The sequence below is a fragment of the Pelmatolapia mariae genome, linkage group LG4, assembly GCF_036321145.2.
Source record: "Pelmatolapia mariae isolate MD_Pm_ZW linkage group LG4, Pm_UMD_F_2, whole genome shotgun sequence".
NCBI classification, from domain to species: domain Eukaryota; kingdom Metazoa; phylum Chordata; class Actinopteri; order Cichliformes; family Cichlidae; genus Pelmatolapia; species Pelmatolapia mariae.
The window spans coordinates 12,820,065-12,843,667 of record NC_086230.1 but is presented as its reverse complement, the minus strand read 5'-3'; the positions used below and the strand labels follow the sequence as shown (position 1 = coordinate 12,843,667).

The 23,603-nt window shown below is 39.8% G+C and overlaps 1 protein-coding gene across 1 annotated transcript; it reads left to right on the top strand.

Annotated features, from left to right (window-relative positions):
* Positions 1 to 5,031: 5,031 nt before the first annotated feature.
* Positions 5,032 to 21,705, top strand: nubp1 (nucleotide binding protein 1 (MinD homolog, E. coli)). Its single transcript, XM_063471514.1, has 10 exons — positions 5,032 to 5,109; positions 7,004 to 7,108; positions 7,231 to 7,364; positions 15,713 to 15,781; positions 15,896 to 15,928; positions 16,017 to 16,107; positions 16,195 to 16,349; positions 19,228 to 19,338; positions 20,243 to 20,429; positions 21,305 to 21,705. The coding sequence occupies exons 1-10, from the start codon at positions 5,079 to 5,081 to the stop codon at positions 21,355 to 21,357; spliced, it is 969 nt and encodes a 322-aa protein (XP_063327584.1). The 5' UTR covers positions 5,032 to 5,078; the 3' UTR covers positions 21,358 to 21,705.
* Positions 21,706 to 23,603: the final 1,898 nt, after the last annotated feature.

The following is a 23,603-nucleotide window of genomic DNA, read 5'->3' as shown; positions in this document are numbered from 1 at the left end:
TTGTTTCCAACTGTGTTTCATTTTCTTCACACTGACTTGTTAACTTCATATCCTGGTAACACCCAAATATTTTTTTTCTAAACAGCTTACTTCCTCTTTCCTCTTCACTTGGGTGACATCTCTGGCCCACCGCATACACACCAACACATGCACACCCACACACACAGAAAACTCCCTCCACTAATCCTATTAGGAAAATTGTGAGTTATGTTAAGACTGGCCGTTTGTGTAAATGTGTGTGTGGTACTGTTCCCAGTGTGATGGCTGGAGTTTCGTGCTGAGTAACTCTGTGACTGTGTGTGTGTGTGTGTGTGTGTGTGTGTGTGTGTGTGTGTGTGTGTGTGTGTGTGTGTGTGTGTGTGTGTCCCTGTCTAGCTATCTTTGTGAGGACCGAAATCTGCATTCTACTATACTTGTGAGAACCAACAGTCACTTGTGAGGATACACTCACCGGTCCTCACAAGTTTGAAGGCCTTTTTGAGGCTCAAAATGTGGTTTTAGTGTCAGGGTTACAAATAGCTTATGGTTAGGTTTAGGGTAAGGGTTAGGGTTAGGCATTCATTTTTAATGGTTAGGGTTAGGATAAGGGGCTAGGGAAACCATTATGTCAATGACAGTCCTCACTAAGATAGCTGAACGGGGTTGTGTGTGTGTGTACCACTCGCTGAATAAACAAAATCCGCCTGACTTCATTATGTGGTATCTGGTCAGCTGGTATTGCCTGTGTAATACCGAGATTTGAAGATGGTGTCATCACTGAAAAGCTACCAAAACATAATGCCCCATATACTTAAAATGCCCAGAGGAGCTGCACGTAATGGTGTTTGTTGATGGTTAATGGTACACACACACACACACACACACACACACAGGGAAGTCCATGTTTTTGTCATATCACATTTCCTCCATTCAAATTATTCACAGAAATGGTTTTATGTTTGCACGTCCTATGTTCATGGTTTTGCTAATCCCTTTAAAGGTCGCCACAGCAGATCATCTTTCTCGATCTCATCCTATCCCTTGCATCGTCTTCTATCACACCAACCCTCTGCATGTCTTCACAGTAAGAAAAAAAAGCTATAAATTGTACAGCTAAAAACTGGCAGCAGGGTTGACATCGCTTTGCTGTAAAACACAGCCACCATATTGTAATGTAGTTTTTACAGGAACATACCTTTTTAAATGCTGTAGTGGTGCTGTAAATCTTTACACCATCTTTTGGAGTAATAATGTAATTTTTAAAGTGTGTATATGTCTACTAACACTGTAACTTTATCTTTAATCTTTACAGTGATAGTGTGATTTCTACAGTAAATTATCTTGTGAAACTGAAATATTTGAGAGAATATTTGAGAATAATTGAGCCCAGAGGAATTTATGTAACTATGTAATGTAATTATGTAATTATGTAGATGAGAACTAGTTGACTACACAACTGTCCTATGTGTGTTGTAAAAACAAAGAACTTCTTGAAAAATCTAAACTTTTATTTAAAATATAAGTTTTACATTCACAGACATATTATCAGTCTTCTTAATATTTTGTTTGTTAAAAACACTGATGTATTTCTCACACAATTACACTGTAATTACACAGTGTGGGGCATCGACCACACATTCATAACACATTGAGTCAAACACAACATCCATGAACATCCTCTGACGTCTTCCTCTTTTCCTCTCTCGCTGCGTTCTAACATGCCTTTTCTCTCTTCCTTTTCCTTATACCCTTTTAATTTTTTTTATACCATTTTTCACCTTGTTGGCCAACAACATCTCAGGCAGTTGTTGTTGACCCAGGCCCCAACTGTTCCAGTATGGAAATCTCCTTCTTTATGATCTGCGTTTTTGATTCCTCCAAGACTTTAGGGTAGACGCCCTTCCTGATGCAACCCACCCCATTTATCAGGACTTGCGATTGGCACAAGAAGTACACTGGCACCAGTGAAACCATGATCCTATATTTTGCAAAGATGATGTACAATTATATTTACCATTTAAACAGACTGGCATATGCACCCCTACAACATGACAGCTTATTTTATAACTTTTTTTTTTTTTTGAATCATTGGATATGCCAAGTTTTAAGTGTCTTTTCTATACCATTTTAACACTTTGACTCCTGACATTAAAGGGTGTAAAGGGCAGGGGAGGACTTGTGAAGAGGAAACAGGAAGGACATCAAAGCTATTTTAAGTACACTCTAGTTGTAATGCTGTTTTTCTCTTCATACAGTCATTACAGTCACTAGGCTCGTCTTAGTGAAACTGACTTTTGGCATCTTGTGTGCTCCACTTATTTCCTGTGTAATTTGCAATCATCTTTAGCTGTGTTCCTTTCTTCTTAGATGACACAGAAACATGTCTGAGAACAGATCAACAAGCTGCCACACATGTCAAAGCAGGGGTAAGCGGTGCACAAAGCTTATTAATGGTTTGTGTGAATAAGTGTGACAGTTAGCAAAGGGAGGGTCAACACAAAGAATATATCACATTACAAAGTCTGAACACTGCAAACAGCTGGAGGAGGGGAAGGCACATACACTGAAAAATCACACAGACACACAGGTTTGAACCTTAGAAATGTGTGCGAGTGCTTACTATAACAGTACTAGGTAATGCTATTAGACTACTTTGGCTTTTAACACATTATACCCAAGGACACATGCACATACTGGAGCAAACAACATATCTCTTTTGTTTCGCGGTTACAAAGGCGGACAAATGATACTCTCGCAAACAATCACCTTTTCCTGTGATACCAGAGAGCCAATAAGGCAGCCTTGTTCATAAAGTTTAAACGTGTTTGAACACAAACAGCTGCGAACTGTGAAGACCCACTTAATGTGGTGTGTAATACACATGAACAATGAGAAGAGGAAAAGGGTTTATATCTTAAATCTGCAGTTTAAAAGTAAAGATTTCAAAGTAAATGTGTGTAATTTGTCATTTTGGTCTATTTTAAGATGAACACTAGCTGTATTGTTGAGGTTACATTATCAGTCACTGAATTCTACAGTAGGTCAGATGCTTTCTGGTGTCCTCCTGAGTCACTGGACTTCTCGATATATTATTAGTCATGTACCCAAATGTATTGTCATTACAATGAAAACAGTGACGTGGAAATTCCATAAAAAGCAGCTTTAAATATACAGGATTATGACACGTTTGTCAGAAATATTTTGACTTCAGTAGTAGCTACTGTTGGCTTTGCTATGTTTGGTTTGGCAGATTTTCCTTCCTGGTGCAACCCTAAAGGGATTGGTGTTTCCTTCCAGGATCGATATGGGAAGCTATTACAATACACTATGAATCAGGAGTGGGAAATTCATTTTCTCAAGGGGTCACATGAGAGACACAATAAGTTGAACTGAGTTCTGCTCAATTTTAATTTTCTTAATCTCTTGTTGTTCCGGCCCTCCACAACAGTCCATGATTCTCACATATCCCCTTGGGAGAATTAATTGCCCACACCTGCAACTTCAGTTCAAAACTTCTAAACCTGAAAATGTATACCCCACACCCCCACCCCCTGCACATGTTGGAGCATAATTAAAACAACACCGCTCCCTAGTGGACACACAAGTTGTTTTAGAATAGTCCATTAGGTTTTTTTCTCCGTGTACTGTGTATATTCCCATAGAAGTTAAGAAGAAATGTGGCATTATCACCACTTTTATAACATTATATTATCTTACATTATAAGATAACGCATTAATTAAAATTTTAACTACATTAGGAGCCACCGTTACCACAACATGTCTCTGTTAGCTTCTAGTGATTCAATTTCCATCCATGGATAGAAAAAGTCATCATCAAAAGTTATTTCTTCTGTAACACATCTGTGTGAAAGGCAATCATATTCACATACTATATACCGAGGCCCCTGTTTGCTTAATGAATAAATTGTTAAAATGCTAATATGTCTTTGTTACAACAAAGAATTACTCAAACAATCACAAATTGTCCTCAAAGTTTATCTCACAGACAAATTGCAGTCGACATTGGCTAATAACCTGAGGCTATCTAACTCTATCCTATTACTGATTAGTGTAATCTAACATCTTTGTGAATATAATTTAACAAATGAATTTCCTCCTTGATGCAGCTGTGGCATCTTTAAGAGCGATAGGGTTGTCTTCATCGTGTAACGGTGAAACTTTTTACCTCATCAGTATTGTTGTCACCCGGCTTGGCAGGCGGGCAGCGTGGACACCTAAGTTGACTGATATCACAGGTGTATGTACTAAAAATCGCGGACGAGTTTTAACCCCGGTGACCTCAACCTCAAGGTCAAAGTCAGAGATCAGGTTTTCTGAAAGTCTTTTGAATCCGACAGCACACCATAGGATTTTCAGATTGATACCAGAGGTGCCTTCATTAAAAATCTTAGACGAATTCAAATCTCAGTGACCTTGATCTCAAGGTTTTTTGAAAATCTTTTGAACGGTTGCAGTAGTAGTTGTAGAATTTGAAATTGTCATACTATGTCTACAGTGTCCTCTAGTGGTCAGTGTATTGTTGTTGCTTTTCGCGCGATTTATGACAGGACAGGATATAAATAGGAAGTAACAGTGATCATAGTTAATAACAAATAGTGGAGAATACTGGATTAAATAAGAATATGCTTCTCCCTGCTTCTTTTATTTATCATGTTTTTTATTGTTATAATTTCCTTATGTCCTATCCTTTTCCTTTTTTCCTTTCTTATGTTTTTGTTTTGATTTTGTTTTTGTTCTTATCTAGCTGATTTACGATTGCAACATGCTCGAAATAAAGCCTCACAAGCTGATGTATGTAAGGTGACGTTTGTGCTTAAATGTAAAGATATTCCTCAAACCGATCCTGAGTGTTTGTATTCACAAGAGCGGTACAAATGATGTATCTGTTGTTTATTTATTTATTTTTCTCCATATTCATTGCTGTGCTCAGTATTGTATTGAGTACATTGAGTGCTGTTGTCACAGTCCTTCGATAAAACTGTTTAAAACTGTATAAGAAGAAAAGAATCGACGTTTCACATGTTGCGTATCCGGAACCTTTGGAGGGGAAGACTTTAACTGGAGGACACCGAGCAAACATGGCAGACGTACCAGAAAATGCTCCAGAGCGTAAGCCTTTAAACTTACTTTTCTTGACTTTTAATACCTCAGTCATGTTGTTCAAGTTGTGTGGTTGTCAGGAATTTACTTTTAACTGTAAGGTCGCGGTGATTGTTAAACACACGGCAGTTGTTCCTATTCCGTTGTGTTATCTCTGACTGTTGGAATTATCAGCATTAATAGCTTTGAGTCTGTGTATGAAAGGACATTAATAAGGATGTTTTAAATAAATTAATTTACCACGTGTTGTGATTTAATTTAATGAATTTATTACACGTTGAATTCGGGATATTCAGAAAGTTGAATGTGATGCTTATTTAGGAGCTTATCAGGCATCGTTTGATGTATCACTAAAGTAAAGTGTTTGTTTGTTTGTTTGTTTGTTTTTATTGCTGTGGTCAAAATTCGCATAAAATCCACACAAGGGAATTTAAACGGGTATCACAGTACGTCTTCCAGTTTTGCTGAGTCATGATGAGTCTTCTATGCAGTTATATGATTTAATATGTAAATAAGTTTTAATAAAGTCATTTTAGTAGTCTCTTGGCTGCATGTTATATTAAGCTGTGTATAAAGGATTATAAGGGACCATCGTATGCGAGCAGCTTTTCTTTTGGTATTACACGATCCCTTAGCAAAACCAAATGTATTTTGGTACTCATCAAAAAGCTTCTGGCGCAATTCTTTCTGGATATTTGACCACTCTTCTTGGCAGGATTGGTAGAGGTCATTTAAATTAGTTTGACCTGGCTTTTAAAGTAGTAATTTTCAGTAGGTTTGAGGTTGGGGTTTCAGGAAGACTTAATATTAGTCTGCTTTATCCATTCCAAAATCAGTTTGTATGTTTGGCTTCATTGTCCTGTTAGAACACCCAACTGCTACCAGGTTTTAATGATGTCGCTGCTGATGTAAGGTGAAGTTGAAGACTTGGGAGGCAGTCCTGCTTCTTCATTATTTCATCCACTTTGTAAATTTCAGTCAAGTTTGATGGTGTGGATTTTGAAGCAGGGACTTCTTTCATAGTTGGCACCCTCACAGTCCATGGCAATGTAAAACTCGGTTTACTGTGGACAGTGATGCTGGTGTTTTAGCAGTTTCCACTTTACGGCAGGCTTGATCCTTAGTGGTTCCTGGGTTGTTCCTCAACATCCTAACCAATTTCCTCTCATCTGAGGTTCACAGTTTGGATCATCTTTCAGATATTGGCAAAATTGTGGCACAGCTTGCAATTACATACAATTCTTTGAACTTAGATCTGGAAGCTGCAGTTATTTAGAAATAGCTCCAAGAGACCTTCCCGACATGTGTAGATTTAAAATTCTCCTTCTTAAGTCTTCACTGAGTTCCTGGGACTTTCCCATTGTTCTGAGTGTTGGTCAGTCTACTGAATGCTGTCAAAGAAAATCATTTTTATGCCAGCAACAACAAACTACCAGTTTTAGTCAATCGTGATCACTAATGAGTTAACAGGCCTTGGCCTTGTCAAGTTAAAAGACTGTATAACCTTAAGCATCATTTATGAAACATTAAAATGAATGTGTGTGTATATGTTTGAGGCTATATGTATACTTTTGACCCTGTATGGATTAAAGAAAAATCCAAAATAAATTCACCTAGTTCTTGTTTTTAAAGGCATTTAAGATGTGTGCTGTACAATCGTTCCACCGTGGAAGAGGAACAGTTCAAAGAAGTCATTAAAATCTCAAAATTATGATGACATCTGTTTCAAGGTATTTTTGAAAGACTATTGAAGTGCCAATCAGACTTTGCAGAGGTTCTAGATATTTTGTTCAACCACATTTTATTTTAACGACAACCACTCGAAGCAGATCTAGGATATTTAGGTCTCTTTAAGGTGCTCAGAAAACATCTTGATGACTGGATTCTGTTTTATCCTGGTTAGACTGTCCGGGTACAACAAGTGAGCAAGCTGGCAAGTCTGCATCATGCCAGGGCTGTCCCAACCAGAAACTCTGTGCCTCTGGAGCCACAAAAGCCCCCGACCCTGGTAAGACCGTGTGTTATTATCTCATCACTTTAATATTTTGATACATATTTGGGCTTCAGCAAATACATTAGGGGATTACTTAAGAGCTTAAAACATCTCATCTCGTTCCCGTGTGTCTACAGCTATAGCAGAGATAGGAGAGAAGCTGTCAACAGTCAAACACAAGATCCTCGTGTTGTCTGGAAAAGGAGGTGTGGGGAAGAGCACCTTTAGCGCTCACTTGGCTCACGCTCTGGCAAGTGACACCACAAAGGAGGTAATACAGAATATCAATAATATTATTATTTTCTGACATGCAAATCATATCCAGCAGCAAACAAGCAAGTATTGTCTCAAAATCAGAATCCAATTAACTTTTGGATTGTTTTTTCCCCCTTTTACTGTTTCCACTTTTAAGACCTTATTGTCTGAGGCAAGTAGAAAGAAAATCACATAGTTCATTAATCCCTACTGTGGCTTCTGTAACTGAAGTTCAATCTACAGGGTGGGCCATTTATATGGATACACCGTAATAAAATGGGAATGGTTGGTGATATTAAAGTCCTGTTTGTGGCACATTAGTATATGTGAGGGGGCAAACTCCTCAAGATGGGTGGTGACCATGGTGGCCATTTAGAAGTCGGCCATCTTGGATACAACTTTTGTTTTTTCAATAGGAAGAGGGTCATGTGACACATCAAACTTATTGGTAATGTCACAAGAAAAACAATGGTGTGCTTGGTTTCAACGTAACTTTATTCTTTCATGAGTTATTTACAAGTTTCTGACCACTTATAAAATGTGTTCAATGTGCTGCCCATTGTGTTGGATTGTCAATGCAACCCTCTTCTCCCACTCTTCACACACTGATAGCAACACCGCAGGAGAAATGCCAGCACAGGCAACAACACCATCTTGCTGGAAAAACTCAGGGAACGTGCCAGCTTCAGTGCATAAAGAGGGAAACACATCATCATGTAGCAATTTCAAATATCCAGTGGCCTTGAGGTTTCCATTGATGAAGAATGGACCCACTATCGTTGTACCCCATATACCACACCAAACCATCACTTTTGTTGTTCCAACAGTCTTGGAGGGATTCACCCAATGTGGGTTAGTGTCAGACCAATAGCGGTGGTTTTGTTTGTTAACTTCACCATTCACATAAAAGTTTGCCTCATCACTGAACAAAATCTTCTGCGTGAACTGAGGGTCCTGTTCCAATTTTTGTTTTGCCCATTCTGCAAATTCTGTGCGCCGATCTGGGTCATCCTCGTTGAGATGCTGCAGTAGCTGGAGTTTGTAAGGGTGCCATTTGTGAGTAGCTAATATCCGCCGAAGAGATGTTCGACTAATGCCACTCTCCAGTGACATGTGGCGAGTGCTACGCTGTGGGCTCTTGCTGAATGAAGCTAGGACAGCCACTGATGTTTCTTCATTAGTGACAGTTTTCTTGCGTCCACATTTTGGCAAATCAAACACTGAACCAGTTTCATGAAACTTAGCAAGCAGTTTGCTAACTGTAGCATGGGAGATGGGTGGTCTCGTAGGGTGTCTTGCATTGAAATCTGCTGCAATGACCCGGTTACTGCGTTCACCAGATATCAACACAATTTGTTAATGGCTGTGAACAAAGAGAAACTTGTAAATAACTCATGAAAGAATAAAGTTACGTTGAAACCAAGCACACCATTGTTTTTCTTGTGACATTACCAATAAGTTTGATGTGTCACATGGCCCTCTTCCTATTGAAAAAACAAAAGTTGTATCCAAGATGGCCGACTTCTACATGGCCACCATGGTCACCACCCATCTTGAGGAGTTTGCCCCCTCACATATACTAATGTGCCACAAACAGGACTTTAATATCACCAACCATTCCCATGTTATTATGGTGTATCCATATAAATGGCCCACCCTGTACAATGATGAGACACTTTATTAGGCACAGCTTGCATGCACCATGTTTGGCCCCTTTTGCCTTCAGAACTGCCATAATTATTCATGGCACAAACTCAGCAAAGTGCTGGAACCTTTCCTCTCAGATTTTGGTTCATATTGACACGACTGCATTAGACAGATGCCGTAGATTAGTCTGCTGCACGTCTATAATGTGAATCTCCTGTTCCACCACGTCCTGCAGATGCTCTGTTGGATTGAGATCTGGTTATTTTAGAGGCATTTGAGTGCAGCGAACTCACTGTCATGTTCAAGAATCGAGTTTGAGATAATTTTGAGGTTTGTGTCCTGCTGGAAGCAGCCATCAGAAGATGGGCACACTGATCATAAAGTGGTAGCAACCATACTCTGATAGGTACAACTTATAAGGCAGGATGGATTCCTGCTTTTGTTTCTGGACCTACAATCTAAAAGATAAAAGTTGGGACTCCTCAGACCAGGCAACATTTTTTCTTTTTTTTTTTTTCTTTTAAATTGTCCAATTTTGGTGAGCCCATGTGAACGGTAGCGCAAGTTGCTGCCGTAGCCCATCTACTTCAAGGTTCAGAGTTCCGTATTCAGAGATGCTCTTCTGAGTACCTTGCTTTTAATGAGTGGTTATTTTTGTTACTGTTCCCTTTCTGTTAGCTGGAAGCTGTCTGGTCCGTTCTCCTTCGACCTCTGACCTCAACAAGGCATTTTCACTCAGAGAATTGACGCTTGTTTGAAATTCAGCAGGTCACGTCGACCATGTCTACATGCCTAAATGCACTGAGTTGCTGCTGTGTGATCGGCTATTATATTTACATATTTGCATTAACAAGTGGTTGATCAGGTGTCCAAAGTAGTCAGTGTGTGTAAATCCTGACGCGCTCTCATATAAAACGGTAAAATGCACTGACCACTAGAGGTCACTGCAGACATGGCGTAACAATCTATTTGAATTCTGAAAGTAAAATGACACAAGGAACAGGGCTGGGTATCGTCACTGATTTCTATAATCGATTCGATTCCGATTCACAGGGTCCCGATTTGATTTGAATCGGGGAAATTTTGACAGTTAGGAATATTTAAATTCTCAACATTTATCAGTACTGACACTCGTGAGACTTCATCAGAGGTGTAAGCATCGCAGCAGGTGCCTTTGTGTCAACGTAACTGAGGATGAAACAGAAAACATGAAGGAGATTTTCCTGGCCTGACTTTTTATAGCAGATAACCCCCTTAAAAATATTCTGTAGTAGATTATAAACTGAAGAAAACCATGAATCAACATATGAAGTGAAGCAGAGCAAAGCTACAGAGGTTTTATTAGAGACACAGCTAAACGTTTTGCAGTTTGGTATAATTTTAAAAAGTTTACGTTTCTTCAGTATTGAACAGCAGAAATTAGGCTTTCTTGTCAGGGTCATTTTTTTGGAAAAAAAACAAAACAAAAAACAGCGGCCGACAGCGCTGTACTTAATGGTAGACTTAGTGTAATAAGCAAGCTAATAATCCCTAAAGCAGATTTGACATGGAGAAACTTTTCTGGTAGCACAGCGAGAGAAAGAGAGAGCTGTGGAGGAAGTGTGATATTTTATTTATTTTTTATTTTATTTTTTTAAATCTTGGTGGAAGCAAAACAGCAAAAGTAAGAGGGAATTAATGACGATATTTATCAAATGTAAAGCATAGTTTTGATCTTCTTTACTGCTGCTTCAGTGAATTTTGGTCGGAGAGAGAAAAAACCTGCAGCTTCAGAATCTGTGAGCTGTGAGCTATCAGCACCGACGGCGTGTCCGTGTACGTGCCGTCGGGTGAGAAAGCCGACATCTCACTGATTCTGATGCGTCCGGTCTGCGCTTTGTGTGGAATCTGTTCACCTGCTCTCATTTGCTATTTCAGCTGTTTAGTGGTTGTTGAAATAGTTTTGTGCGCTTTAACCTGAGATTCTGGCACAAAAATACATTTATATTTAAAAATCAGTTCAGGATTGAATGAATAAATATTGCGCTATGAAAGCTGAAATCGATTTGAATCGGAAAATCGGTAATTGAAACCCAGCGCTAACAAGGAACACAACACTATCACTCTAAAAGATGCCACAGATTCATCAAGGAAGAAATGTATTAGTTACATCCACAACGATGATAGATTATATTAACCAGCAGTAGGATAGAGTGAGCTGCATCAGGCTAGTCTATGTCTCCTGCAATTTTTTTTTTTTGTGAGATATATCTCTTTATACGCCAGTTTCTTGTATAGCTTTCACAGTTTCAAGTTGAATATGACAACAGTGCCATTGCTTTAATGTTTTTATTTGTGTTGCATCAGTTGCAGAGTGAGTGCTACATGTATGTTTGCTGTAAGCAGCGAACCTGACACTCGATTGTTGACATGAGTAGGACAGCTCTCAGTCCCAGGCTGATAAAAGTACTTGTGTCAAAATTTTGCTCAGCTGCTGTTTTTCATTTAACTTTTTTTCTTTGGAACTTCTCTTTATTTAATTTCGATAGTATTATACAATGTTAATCACATAATCACAACCTGTTATTAACAGTGGAATGCAGTGGAATTATTATTTATCATTATTATTATTATTATTATTATTATTACTATTAACAACAGAACTGACACCAACAGCAAGCCAGTAAGCAAATGCAGCGCTGTTTCACACATTAAACCCACCTTATCTCATTGCTGTTATCACTACCTATAATTTACAGCACACTTCCCTGAATGTCCAAGTATTTATTATTATTTGCGTTATTACTGACACTTGTCTTGGTGACACGGGTAACACAGAGCTCATTAAAGCATTACCCAGTCATTAAAGTCTTTAATTACCTCGCCGCCAAAGGCTGATGGGGGTATTGTCGGCACCCTGCCAGACAGGCGAAGTGGACATCCGTGTGCGATAACTCAAGAAGGGAGTCCCCTAGGATTTTAAAACTGGCACCACAGGTTCATCTGCTAGGAGGCTGAGGGGTACCAGTGGCCGCCACCAGTAGTTTTATTGGACCTGTACAAACAGGCAGGTGGTGAGATCGCTGTTTTATATAAAATCATTTTCAGCTGTAAATCTGCATCAGTTATCTGAGTTTTTAATTCCATATCTCCTGCTCCATCTCCCGCGTGAGATGAAGTGCTGGACAACTTTTCTGATGCTGTTTCTCAAATGAGCAGTCATATGGTTCCTGTCTGAACTGTTGATATACGTGGTTCACCTAAAGCAACCTGGAGAAAGAGAGAAAAGATAAAAGTGTCGTAAATAATCTGTCGCAGAGCTGAGACAGAAAATCATAAATCATCATAACCTGACTTTGAAATCTATAAGAATTCACTTCATTATTGCAGCAACGAACTAAAATCAAGCAGACAATCCTACATCTCACAACTTATTAACAATATTCAGCATAATTCTGCTTTTTTTATTCGTATCCACAGATAAACTATTGAACATTTCCACTTTCTAAATCTAACAAATTTCTTCTTTACTCTGGAAGAGTTAAGTTGTTTTTATATTGGAGGTAATATGTTAGCCTCTTGTCCTAATTTATCTAACAGTATCTCTCATTCTTATCAAATTACTGCCACAAGCTCATTTCCAAAGTATAGCTTCTTGACAGCCACCGTTTCACTGAAACCATTTCTGATGAGCCTTCAATGAACCGTAGATGGATAAACTGGAGGGGCAGATTCATATCATAGGTCCTGTGTCAGGCCGTTGCTGGATTTATTTGTGAATCACTATGTTGGTGCAAAAATCCTATTTTATTCCTGTCAAACTGTCTTATGTTTGTTTTGGGGGATTTTTTTTGTGGATTCAACTGAAGTAATGGGAACAAATCATGTGTTTTTTGTGACAGGCTCCTAATAAGAAAGTGCATAAAGATAAAATATGCTTGAATGATTCATAGGACAGTTTTAAGTGGCTGAACAAACCAAAAACACATTCCTCTGAGAGGGATCAGGAAGAAGGGTGGGAGTGAAGATTAGTGAAAAAGCAGCCAGTGTCCAAAGATAAAACTCTTCAGGAAACCTGAAGAACTAAACCTAACGAATTTCTTCTTTACTCTTAAAGAGTAAAGTTTCCTTGTTGTTTTCAGAGTAAAGTTTCTAATATTGGCGGTTATATCTTAGCCTCTGATGGCAAAGTGCTCAACAGCATTTTAAATTTAATGAAAGTCAGGCTCCAGTCCTGCATCAGAGGCATCTCAGTAGAAATCATTGTATATATTGTTAAGTTTATGTGCATTTCTTTAAAAAAAAAAAGTATCTTATATTGACTAATGCTGTCTCACCCAGAGATATAATGTGTGGGAGAATCAGTTTTTTAGACATCTGTCAGGGCATTTTTCTAGAATTTCATAATTTGCATTAGGAAGTCTGTCCGCATCTTTCTTCCGTAAGATGTACACCACTTTCTTCTGTTTAAAGTATTCTGTTAATAACACTTTATTAGTGTCAAACTGGCAATCCAGTGATACCAGATATATTTCTTTCCTTAAATCTGCACGGCTTAAAATACTTTGATGAATTTGCAATATCTGTGCAGTTTGCCAGAATTAATGATCAAACCAAAAACCTGCTCTTCAGACCTGAATGTACTTGATGGCGTGATAAGTGCGCAGTTTCTGTTGTAGTCCCTCGTTTATCGCAGGAGTTACGTTCTAAAAGTAACCCGCGATAGGTAAAATCTGCGAAGTAGCCAGCTTTATTTTTAACAATTATTATAGATGTTTTAAGGCTGTGAAACCTCTCACTACACACTTGATACACTTTTCTCAGGCAGGCATGAGCATGTTCACACTTTTCTCTCTTGTTTAAACACTTTCAAACCTTGGTAGAAAAATAACTTCAGTATTATAGAATGAACCCGAAGACACCCACGGTTGCCTTTGATGGTGCAAAACGTTTCGTCGACACTGTTGTGTTTGCTGGGGAGAAAACTTACAAACATACAGTGCAGCACTTCAGAGTCACACTGTTTTGTTTTTTTTTGTTTGTTTTTTGTTTTTGTTTTGTTTTTTTTGTCTGTCCCATTTGGTTCTTTAGCCGTCAGAATTGTTGTCTGAAGACCAACAAGGATACCAAATGGATTTATTTTGCCAAATGGATCATCATGGCATTGCCGTATTGGTCCATTTGATCAATCTTTGTTGTTATTATTTATTTTATTTTCAGTTGTTACAGATGGGACAGACATGACTGGGGGATAGGAAAGAGAGGAAGGAAAAGAAAAACAGAAGGGAAGAGGGACAGTGAGAAAGGGCACTTACAAAGACAAGGAGAAAAAGAAAAAAAAAATCTCCTGGATCACCTGTTGAGAGAAAAAGAAGAGAAAACAAGCAAAAAAAAACCAAAGCAACATACTAAACACAACACCATCCCGTTAATCTAGCTAAGTGTGAACAGCAGTAAATACTAAATATTGAATGTTGTTGTGCAGCACACAGGACAGACAGCGCACAATGTGCTTTGAAGTAGCAGCTAAGAAAGGTGTAGTTTATGTCTACGAACAGTGAACATCCGTGTGCACACCTGTGTGGATCAGCGCGCTTGTATACAAAAGGTCTGCTAGAGGGTGTGGGGGGCCATAGCCCCGTCCCCCAGGGCATGAAGCAGGCATGGAGAAGATCCAGGCTTCAGACATCCAGAGGCCCCAGAGTGCGAGAGCCCAAGGTGGACCACCGGAGGGGCATCCGTGCCACCCTCCTGGGAAGGGCTGAGGAGATCCCCAGACGAGGGGTCACCCAGTAGCCACGGAGCAGAAGCCAGAGGGGGCTGCACTGGCGTGCCCGCCGGCTCTGCCGGCAGCCAGCTGTGCCAGAGTGAACCGAGCCGCAGACCCCGAGGCCGGAGGCCCGGGGGGTCCCCTTTGCCCCGGAAGAGGCCTGACCGAGCGACAGGCACCAGGCCCCGCCAAGTAGCCACCGGGAGTGAGCTGGTGCATACCTGAGCGCCCAGCCCCGGACACCAAGAACCACCAATGCACCAACCCCTGAGGGAGTCACACTGTTAGCGATCGAAGATATATGTAAATTTGACAAGCTGAACGCATTCTGTACTGTACTGGAGACACGGCATGAGATTGAGTGACAATGGTCTACAGCCAATCAGGATGCAGAACACAATGAGCTGTAAAAAAAAAAAAAAAAAAAAAGCATGAAAAATTGCACACAAAAAAAATCTGCGAAACAGCGAGGCTGCGAAAGGTGAACCGTGTTATAACAAGGGACCACTGTATTACATAAAGTCGTTTTTTAGGCTGAATATAGGTGAACATGACATATGAAAACTTAGTGTAGTTTGCGTAAATCATTATTTCTTAGTTGAAAGAAAATCTCATGTTAGACTTGGCAGGAGTTTTTAACTTTGACTGTTACCCATAAACCACTGGAGTCCAAAGGTTCATTCACAATGATGTCATCCATAGCAAGGGGATCAACTGGACACTCCCTTGCAAAACATTCCACTTACCAAATTTTTTACAGCTCCTCAGAGAAAATGCTGATAAAGCGATGCTTTAGGATGGCTCCTAGTGCTAGGATACAGCCCCATTGTTTTGATGTGTTGCCCAGTCAAGCAGACAGGAAATGCCTTGTGTAGCCTTTAGGGAGACAGTTGCCTTCATTATACTGGAGCTTAAAGATCCTTTGTTTTCTGACTTTTCATGCTTCCACTTTCTTTTTCCTGTTTTAGATTGCCCTGCTTGATGTAGACATCTGTGGTCCATCCATTCCAAGGATCATGGGTTTAGAGGGAGAGCAAGTAAGTCAGTAGGCAGCTGTCAGAAACAGCTGTTATATATATTGGTGCAACATTTTAATCATAATCTCACATGGACACAAAAATTGAGCTGTCTTTCTGTCGACTCCTGTGTAGGTTCACCAGAGTGGCTCTGGATGGTCCCCTGTGGTGAGCTGATTTGAACAATTTATTTATTTTTAAAATTATTTTCTTTATTTAAGCATAATAAAACAGGTGCCTCTGCGTTGTGTTGCAGTATGTGGACGACAACCTGGCAGTCATGTCTATTGGCTTCCTGTTAAGTAGTCCTGATGATGCTGTGATCTGGAGAGGACCCAAGAAAAATGGTGCGGTAATGTGATGTGTGTATGTGAGATGCTCATGTTTCCAGATCTCACATAGCAACAACCTGTGTGGTGCTTGTGTCCAATCAGGGATGATTAAGCAGTTTTTAAGGGACGTGGACTGGGGGGAACTGGATTACCTCATCGTAGACACTCCACCCGGCACCTCTGATGAACACCTGTCCATCGTCCAGTACCTAAGCTCCACCCATGTTGATGGAGCCATCATCATCACCACACCACAGGTACAAGTCTCGGCTTTAGTGTGAGCAGGTTTACTTTAGTATGTAAAGTGCTCTGTGGGAGCTTTTTAAAGTCAATAACCTTTGAAAACACTGCTGTGGTGCAATCTAGGGTTTTTCTTCAGTTTGCAATTCTTTGTACACACCTGCTTTTAAAACATTCTCAGATGTTGTTTGACTGATGAGCAGCCAATCATCCTCATATATGTCCAGTTATGAGCCGCTGGGTTTCATGTTCATGTCTGTTTTCACACATAGACAGTCATGCTCAATGAAGACACACAAACTCCAGGATGAAACTCCAGGATGAGGTTACAAATGTTTTCATTTGTAACCTAATGCTAATCAGATGCTTAAAGCCCCTTCACCCAGCTGAACATGGAGATTTTAAATACATTAGCAAAGGCAAAGTGGCTAAAACTTCAGCTATCCAGGGCTCAGAGCCGCCTACAAGCTAGCAGCCTCGGTATGAGCAACGGATCAAAGCATTTTTACGAGGAAAAACTTTGGGGACAAATACAAAAGAGAAAAGGTTCAATGTTCAGTTATGTGATGAGTTATAAACAAACCGGAAAGTGATGCAAGTACCCGACATGTGTTTAGTTATATGAATCTGCTACACCTGCTTTTGTTTGGTAACATACAGTATGTCAGGCTGGTGTATGGCAGCTCATTTACAGTTAATTATTTGTACCTCTTTCCAGAGCACTTTGTTTACTGTAACTGACTGCAGTTTGGGGGAAAATCAGTTCAGTTTTATTTATATAAATCTCAACGGTATTATTGAAAGAAACCCCAATAATCAAACGACCCCATGTGAGTGAGCACTTGGCGACAGCGGGAATGATAAGCTCCTTTTTAACAGGAAGAAACCTCCGACTTTATGAAAAGCAAATTTTTGTTTGAATATGCTGTCAGTTATAGTTCTTAGAAAGACAACCAGACAAGGAAATTCCAGTCATTATATTTCAACATACCTCTTTATTGCTTGCACAGACACCTGCAGCTAAACTTCAGCATCTTTCAGTTAACTCTGAACCCCATGTGCTCATTTGAAACTGAAACTTTAGCAGCCCGACATTTAGATGCATAGCTCGAGCTGTGTGTCCTAAAAGCTCTCTAACTCTCACTCAGAGGTTTCAGTGTTATTAAAAACCTACTCAGTTTTAGCTCAGCTATTTTAGGTTAACAATTGCAGCTTTAAAAAGAATAATATATAAACATGTATCCAAATACTTATGAAAACTACCTGCTGTCAGCCTTAAATTGAAATTTGACCTGCAGATATAAGTCTGCTTTCAGTCCAACGGACTTCACTTGGTAATTCCCTAAATTTCCCCCAAATGATTTTAACAACCTGAACGTCTGTATACAAATTGAGTCATTTCAGTCATGTAGTATTGACTCTGAAAACCACAGGTAGGTAACTGGCTTACCACAAAAAAAAACTCAGCACGTTGCATCTTGCCGTATGCAGCTGCCTTCTGTTATGACTAATGCTGCTGCTGGTTTGTGGAATTGGTGGTGCTCCCCCTTTATGGCTTTACAGCATACTGACATGTTTAGGATGTCTTTAGACCCCTGCTTTTTCAGCCCACTATGAAACGTAAACACAGATGAAATTTGAATTTTGCACCAGCAAATGCACAAGTCCGTGGATCATCCAGAGTAAGGGCTTTACAGTGAATCCACTCACACTAATGATTGTCTTAGAATGCACACGTTAATGCACAAAAATCATGTGCAGTTGCCGACAGGTTTTAATAGGTTGGATTATATGGGACAAAGACATTTGTTGTGCAGGTGCTGTTACTGTTGGCAATAAAGCAATTCCACATGGTCATAATCATGGCGCTGTGGCCAAGTGTCAGTGAAGATGAATTGCTTTATTTCACAAGATGCTTTTAGCGTACCACAACCAACAGAGGATGCTGTTCCATCATGAAACCATCGTAAAAAGAAAAGCGAGAGCCTATCGCACAATAAAATGTTGTTATACAGGTTTTTTACAGGCATGTTTGTAGACAACAAACTGTTAAAGAAATGGCATGCTACAGAGCTGTGCAGAATAAAAATTAATTCAGAATTTTCTATTGTTGTCTTCCACGGCGCGCTTCTTATAAATTTTCGTATTTAATAGGAAGTCAACTCGGTACAAAAGCGGTTCGCTTCACCTGCTGACATCACGTGCTTTTGTTACCTGGTTTGTAATGGTGATTTTTGGTGTGATAAAGCCACAGACAGAATAGGCACAGGGTGGTGTTTTTGCTGAACGGGCAGCAACATGTCTGCCCACAGGGCATCATGATATTTACACACAAATACTTGAAGGTTAACCCAATGTTGCCCTGCATGCAGACATTAAAAAGACTGTGATCCGGCAGCCATACTAGTTCTGTCAGTCATGTTTCCTGCTGATGATTCTTCCCAGGATCTAGTGTGGCGAACATTGAGCGCCTTGTCAATAAATGTGGCTTACTCTACTTGTGTTCAGTTAAGAAGACCTAAGCTGTGTCAAAGTTCGTATTGCACTTGGTGAAGTGAAGCACCAATTTCCTGCTTCTTAGATTAGGCTCAGTGCGGTGAAGTCAGAAAGCAACAGACACACTTCCTCATTCCGCCTGATCTCACTAACCCACGACCGACCACACACACCCACCCGGTGGGAATTACCAAACAAACAAGCCAGACTGATTAATCTGTGAACTTTTTTCATGTGTGTGTGCGTGTGTGTGTGCGCGCGTGTGTGTGTGTCGCATCCTGCATCCCCCTCCCTGTCCACTGTATGCTGCCCATCCCCACCCATCCACACATCCACACAAACTTCAACCCTCGCTTTTGACTTTCTCTTTCTGTGGTTCCTGTTTCCGCGTCTGTCTAGGAGGTGTCGTTGCAGGACGTGCGAAAGGAGATCCGATTCTGTCAGAAGGTTAAGTTGCCGATCATCGGGGTGGTGGAGAACATGAGCGGCTTTGTCTGCCCTAAATGCAAGGTCGCTCTCACACACACACACCTGTGCAAAACACAGATAAGCTCAAAATGCACCAGATCCATGTCTCTGTTAACTTTACATCTTTTTTTTTTCTTTTCTTTTTTTTTTCTTAAAGAGTTGGATAAGATAATTGGGCAAAAACCAGAACCACATTGACAAAAAAAAATCAAAAATCTGATCTAATCTGGTGAGAAATGTGTACAAGCATTGCGAGCATACGCTTGATTAGTTCTGGTAAGTAAAGAAATAGAGCACACAGAAAAGAGGAACGAGGCAAAGAGGTCTGAAAGATGTACTCGCATCTGTGCTATTTTAGCTCATTACAAAAAAAACCAGGTTGTGAGGAGGCTTCGCCTGCTATCCTGTGCAGATATACTGCAGATACACTGAACAGGATACAGTGCACTCATTTTCACAACCACAAGCAAGCTCACCTTGCACAAAATCACATCAACAAAGTTCTGTGTTTCTCTACATTTTTATGTCTTGTTTTTTTCCTTTTAGATTTCATTTCCTGAGGCTCTTACACCCCTTTAAGGGAGGGCCTTGTGCCGTTTCCTTTCTATTCACCATCTGGCATTTTATTTTTTGGGAGGGGTGATTGAGCCTAGAGGATATGATATAACAGGACCACAATGTCCTATCCTATCACTAAACAGTGAAATAGCCACACTTTAAAGACAATGTGGGAGAGTGGGAGATGCCATTTAAGCAACCCTTTTAAATCTCTCTCTCTGTGCAGCGTGTTTTAGTTTTCCAGGTTATGGCCTGAGCTTCGAGCTAGAATTCCCAGTGGAAAAATGTCATGTTTACACAGTTAATCAATCCCAAATTCCTCATGTGTAGATTAAGAAAGTACCTAGCTGATCCATGCATAATTTTTTCTTTAAACTCTTCCTTGTAGAATACGTCACAGATCTTCCCTCCCACAACCGGGGGAGCTGAGAAAATGTGTGCAGACCTCAAACTACCCCTGTTAGGAAAGGTGCCTCTAGATCCCAGGATAGCACGGAGCTGTGACGAGGGCAAGTCTTTCCTGAGCGAGGTGCCCGACTCCCCCGCTGCGGAAGTCTACCAGGAAATTGTGAAAAGTGAGTTTGTTTTCAGAAAGAGATCCACACAAATGAGCATCGTACAATCAGTAAGCATAAAAGGCCAAAGCAAATCTTGTGTGACTTAAGTGTAGCCGTCAAGGTCAGCTGGACTTGCCTGGAAATCCCCTTCTGACCGTCAGCTGCCAATCCTGCAACTAGAATAGAGGTTTTGAGAAGTGGGCGAAGTCACAGGATGCCAAAACTGGTGAATGGGAAGATGGTGTGAAACTGTTGCCAAAACAACAAGAACCAAAAAGAAATCATCTCAGCTCACTTGCAGCAAATGTCAACACTACCCCCATCCCTCAGGATGTTACTGTAGAGCTGTCATGTTGACTTTGTTTTCTCTCAGTTGTAAATGCAGACAGTGGTCAGATAGTCAGAGCAGGACTTGTAGGCAGGGATCCAGGAGATGCGCCAAGTATAGAGTTATGCATTTTATGACTCCCACCCCTGTATTTGCACATCATAAACAAACCCTTTGGCACCTCATACGTCATAGTTTGCATTTTTCTTTAGAAGGAAGTTAGATGCACAGTCAGGCGTATTCCTTCTTCCAGTGAAGACCCCCACCAGTTTTGATGACTAGATCATTTAGCTGACGGCTCAATTCCTGATTAAACAATGAAAGAGGAAGCGGTTTCTATATAAATGGGAAGCAGCCAATCAAAAGAGGAACAGTAGGAGTTGTATCGAAATTCAATTATGCTTAAAGCATGAGATCAAGTTTGTGGAGTCTAATGCGGTTTGCGTAGCAAAAGCTGATTCACTCCTAACTAAAACCATCAATTGACAAACATTTATTTATCAGCTTCATCAAATCTCATTTATCATCATCATTCTCTTCTCTCCTCTTTCTCTTTCCCCCAAAGCTATCCAGGATTACTGCTCCAACAGGGTAACAGAGGAGCAAAACACAACCTGACCACATCAGATGGCATCCATACAGGAGCAGAACACCGTGGCAGATCACATGACGGCAGACGAGTACCGAATAAGAGGCGCACGAAGAGCACAAGAGCTCGTACATATCAGAATCGCAGCATTTCTGTCAGACAGTCAGAGAAATCTTATCATTCTTTGTTTTCAGTGATAGGTTTCGTGCATTGATCAGATGCTGCCGTGCCACTGTTTCTCTGCCAGAGCAGTATTTCCTGAAGAACTACTCAGAGTAAATGAAATGAATACATAATAAGATTGTGTAGAAACTGAAATTACTTCCCATTTCATAAAAGAAATAAAGTCATCATCCAAACAAGCACCTGTGCCTGTTTTGAATATGAATGCACTCATTATGGAATGATCTTTATGAGGCTGTCAGGGTTTACAATGATTTACAAATGTATGTTTCTTTGTTTGTTCTGAAGAAAAGCAATATCATTTTGAGCACTGTAGTTTTAACTAACAGCACATTTGTTGTGGGCTGTTTGCCAGCTGCAGGTTAGATGAACGGTAGTAAAACTGTTAATGGTAGTAAAGGCCCGGCCATGCAAGATGTCAATTTTTGGCGTTTGTGTGGGTTTTTTATCAGTTTTGGTGGAATGAATGAAGCTTGGTGGCAAACAGGAAAAAATATGCAGCCGAAAACTCTTTGCCTGTATCGACAATACCGTTCGTAGGATCCATTTTTTCCTACAGCATCATTAAGCTTGTATTTGCTTAGAGTGAGTGATTTGCTTCAGGTGCTTTTGTGTACATTATGTCAATCCCCTCAGTAGATGAAAAGGAATATAAAAATGTTCCACAGTGCCTCAGAAGGTTTGGTAATGTTTGTGTTAAGAGAAGGTCAGGAATTTGTTTTTTTGTTGTGTTTAAACTCTTTATGGCATCAGGTTACGGTGATCAAAGTGCAGATTAAGCTGCCAACAAAGAAAAAAAAAACTTGATTTTAGTTCGTCATTAATATCGGTGCTTCTGCATTTCAAATGAGCAGATTGTTTCCATTATCCCCTCCAAATACTTCCTGTTTTTGAAGTATAAAGAAGTACAGGTAGGTTCTGAAAACATAATTGAAATTATACCCGAATTTGCTGAAAACAAATTCAAAGCTGGAAAAAAAAAAAGTAGTAAAGCACATCGTTATTTTTTAATATGCTGGTTTCAAATCATTTCCTTGCATTTCTGAACAGAAAGTACAGTTTTAACAATATCTGTGCATATGTATGCATTACTAATTTACAGAACAGCTAAACCAAACAGTTTTTTACTTTTTAAAGAAGTACACTTGTAGATTTCTGGAATTATTTTTAAAATGTACATCCATTTTCATACCTGTGTGGCAACGCTGGCATCAAACTCCAGGAAAAGAAGTTGTGTTTTTTATTGAAAAATGTTCAAAGTTAAACTTTTGCAAGTTTTGCAAAGATCAAAAGTTACAGTTAGGGTCAGGTGATTTTTCACATTCTCAGCTGTCATAAAAATCTGATCATTTTACAGATTTTGAACCACTGGATGTATTTGGTCTTTTCATGATTGTGTTAAAATCTTCATGTCTAATTATTGATGTGACCGATGACCAAATGAAAACAGCATCCATTCATTAAACACGCTTCATTTGCGTTGTAGTATTCATTTGAATTGTTTTAGTATCAGTGGTGTGGGATCAGGTTTGCCAGGTCTGTACTGACCAGTCTGGTTGGAAATTTTTGTTTCACAGTCTGTGTGTGTTTGTGTCCTTATGTGCACTACACTCTCCACACTTGTAGTTCCTCCAGAGCTAAGCAGAAAATACATGTGAAACTGTATCTGCATCCTGCAAGCAGACAAAACAACCATAACCACACTCGTATAGCTAATGTCTTTCCCACAGTTATGATACATAAAAGAGTATTATCTTTATTGTAAAGCATACCTGTAAAGCTTCACCTTTAGCTTGTGAGTAAAACTAGATTTACTCATAATAAAACACTCCAGGAAACGGTTGGAAAGGTGAGACAAAGCTGGTAAAACTGCTTTTTCTTCCATTATTTTAAAATAAATCATTATCACCAATAAACAGTAAGAGCATGTGACTCCCAATTACTTAAAACGACAACAAACTGGCTCCTCAGGTACACAAAGAAGGTGCAGCTCATTTTCTATTAATCAAATGAGCAATGCTAAATATGGCATGGCACTGAGGCATGCGTAGTTTTGCCAAACCGGTTCTAATCCCTGCCAAAAAACTTCACA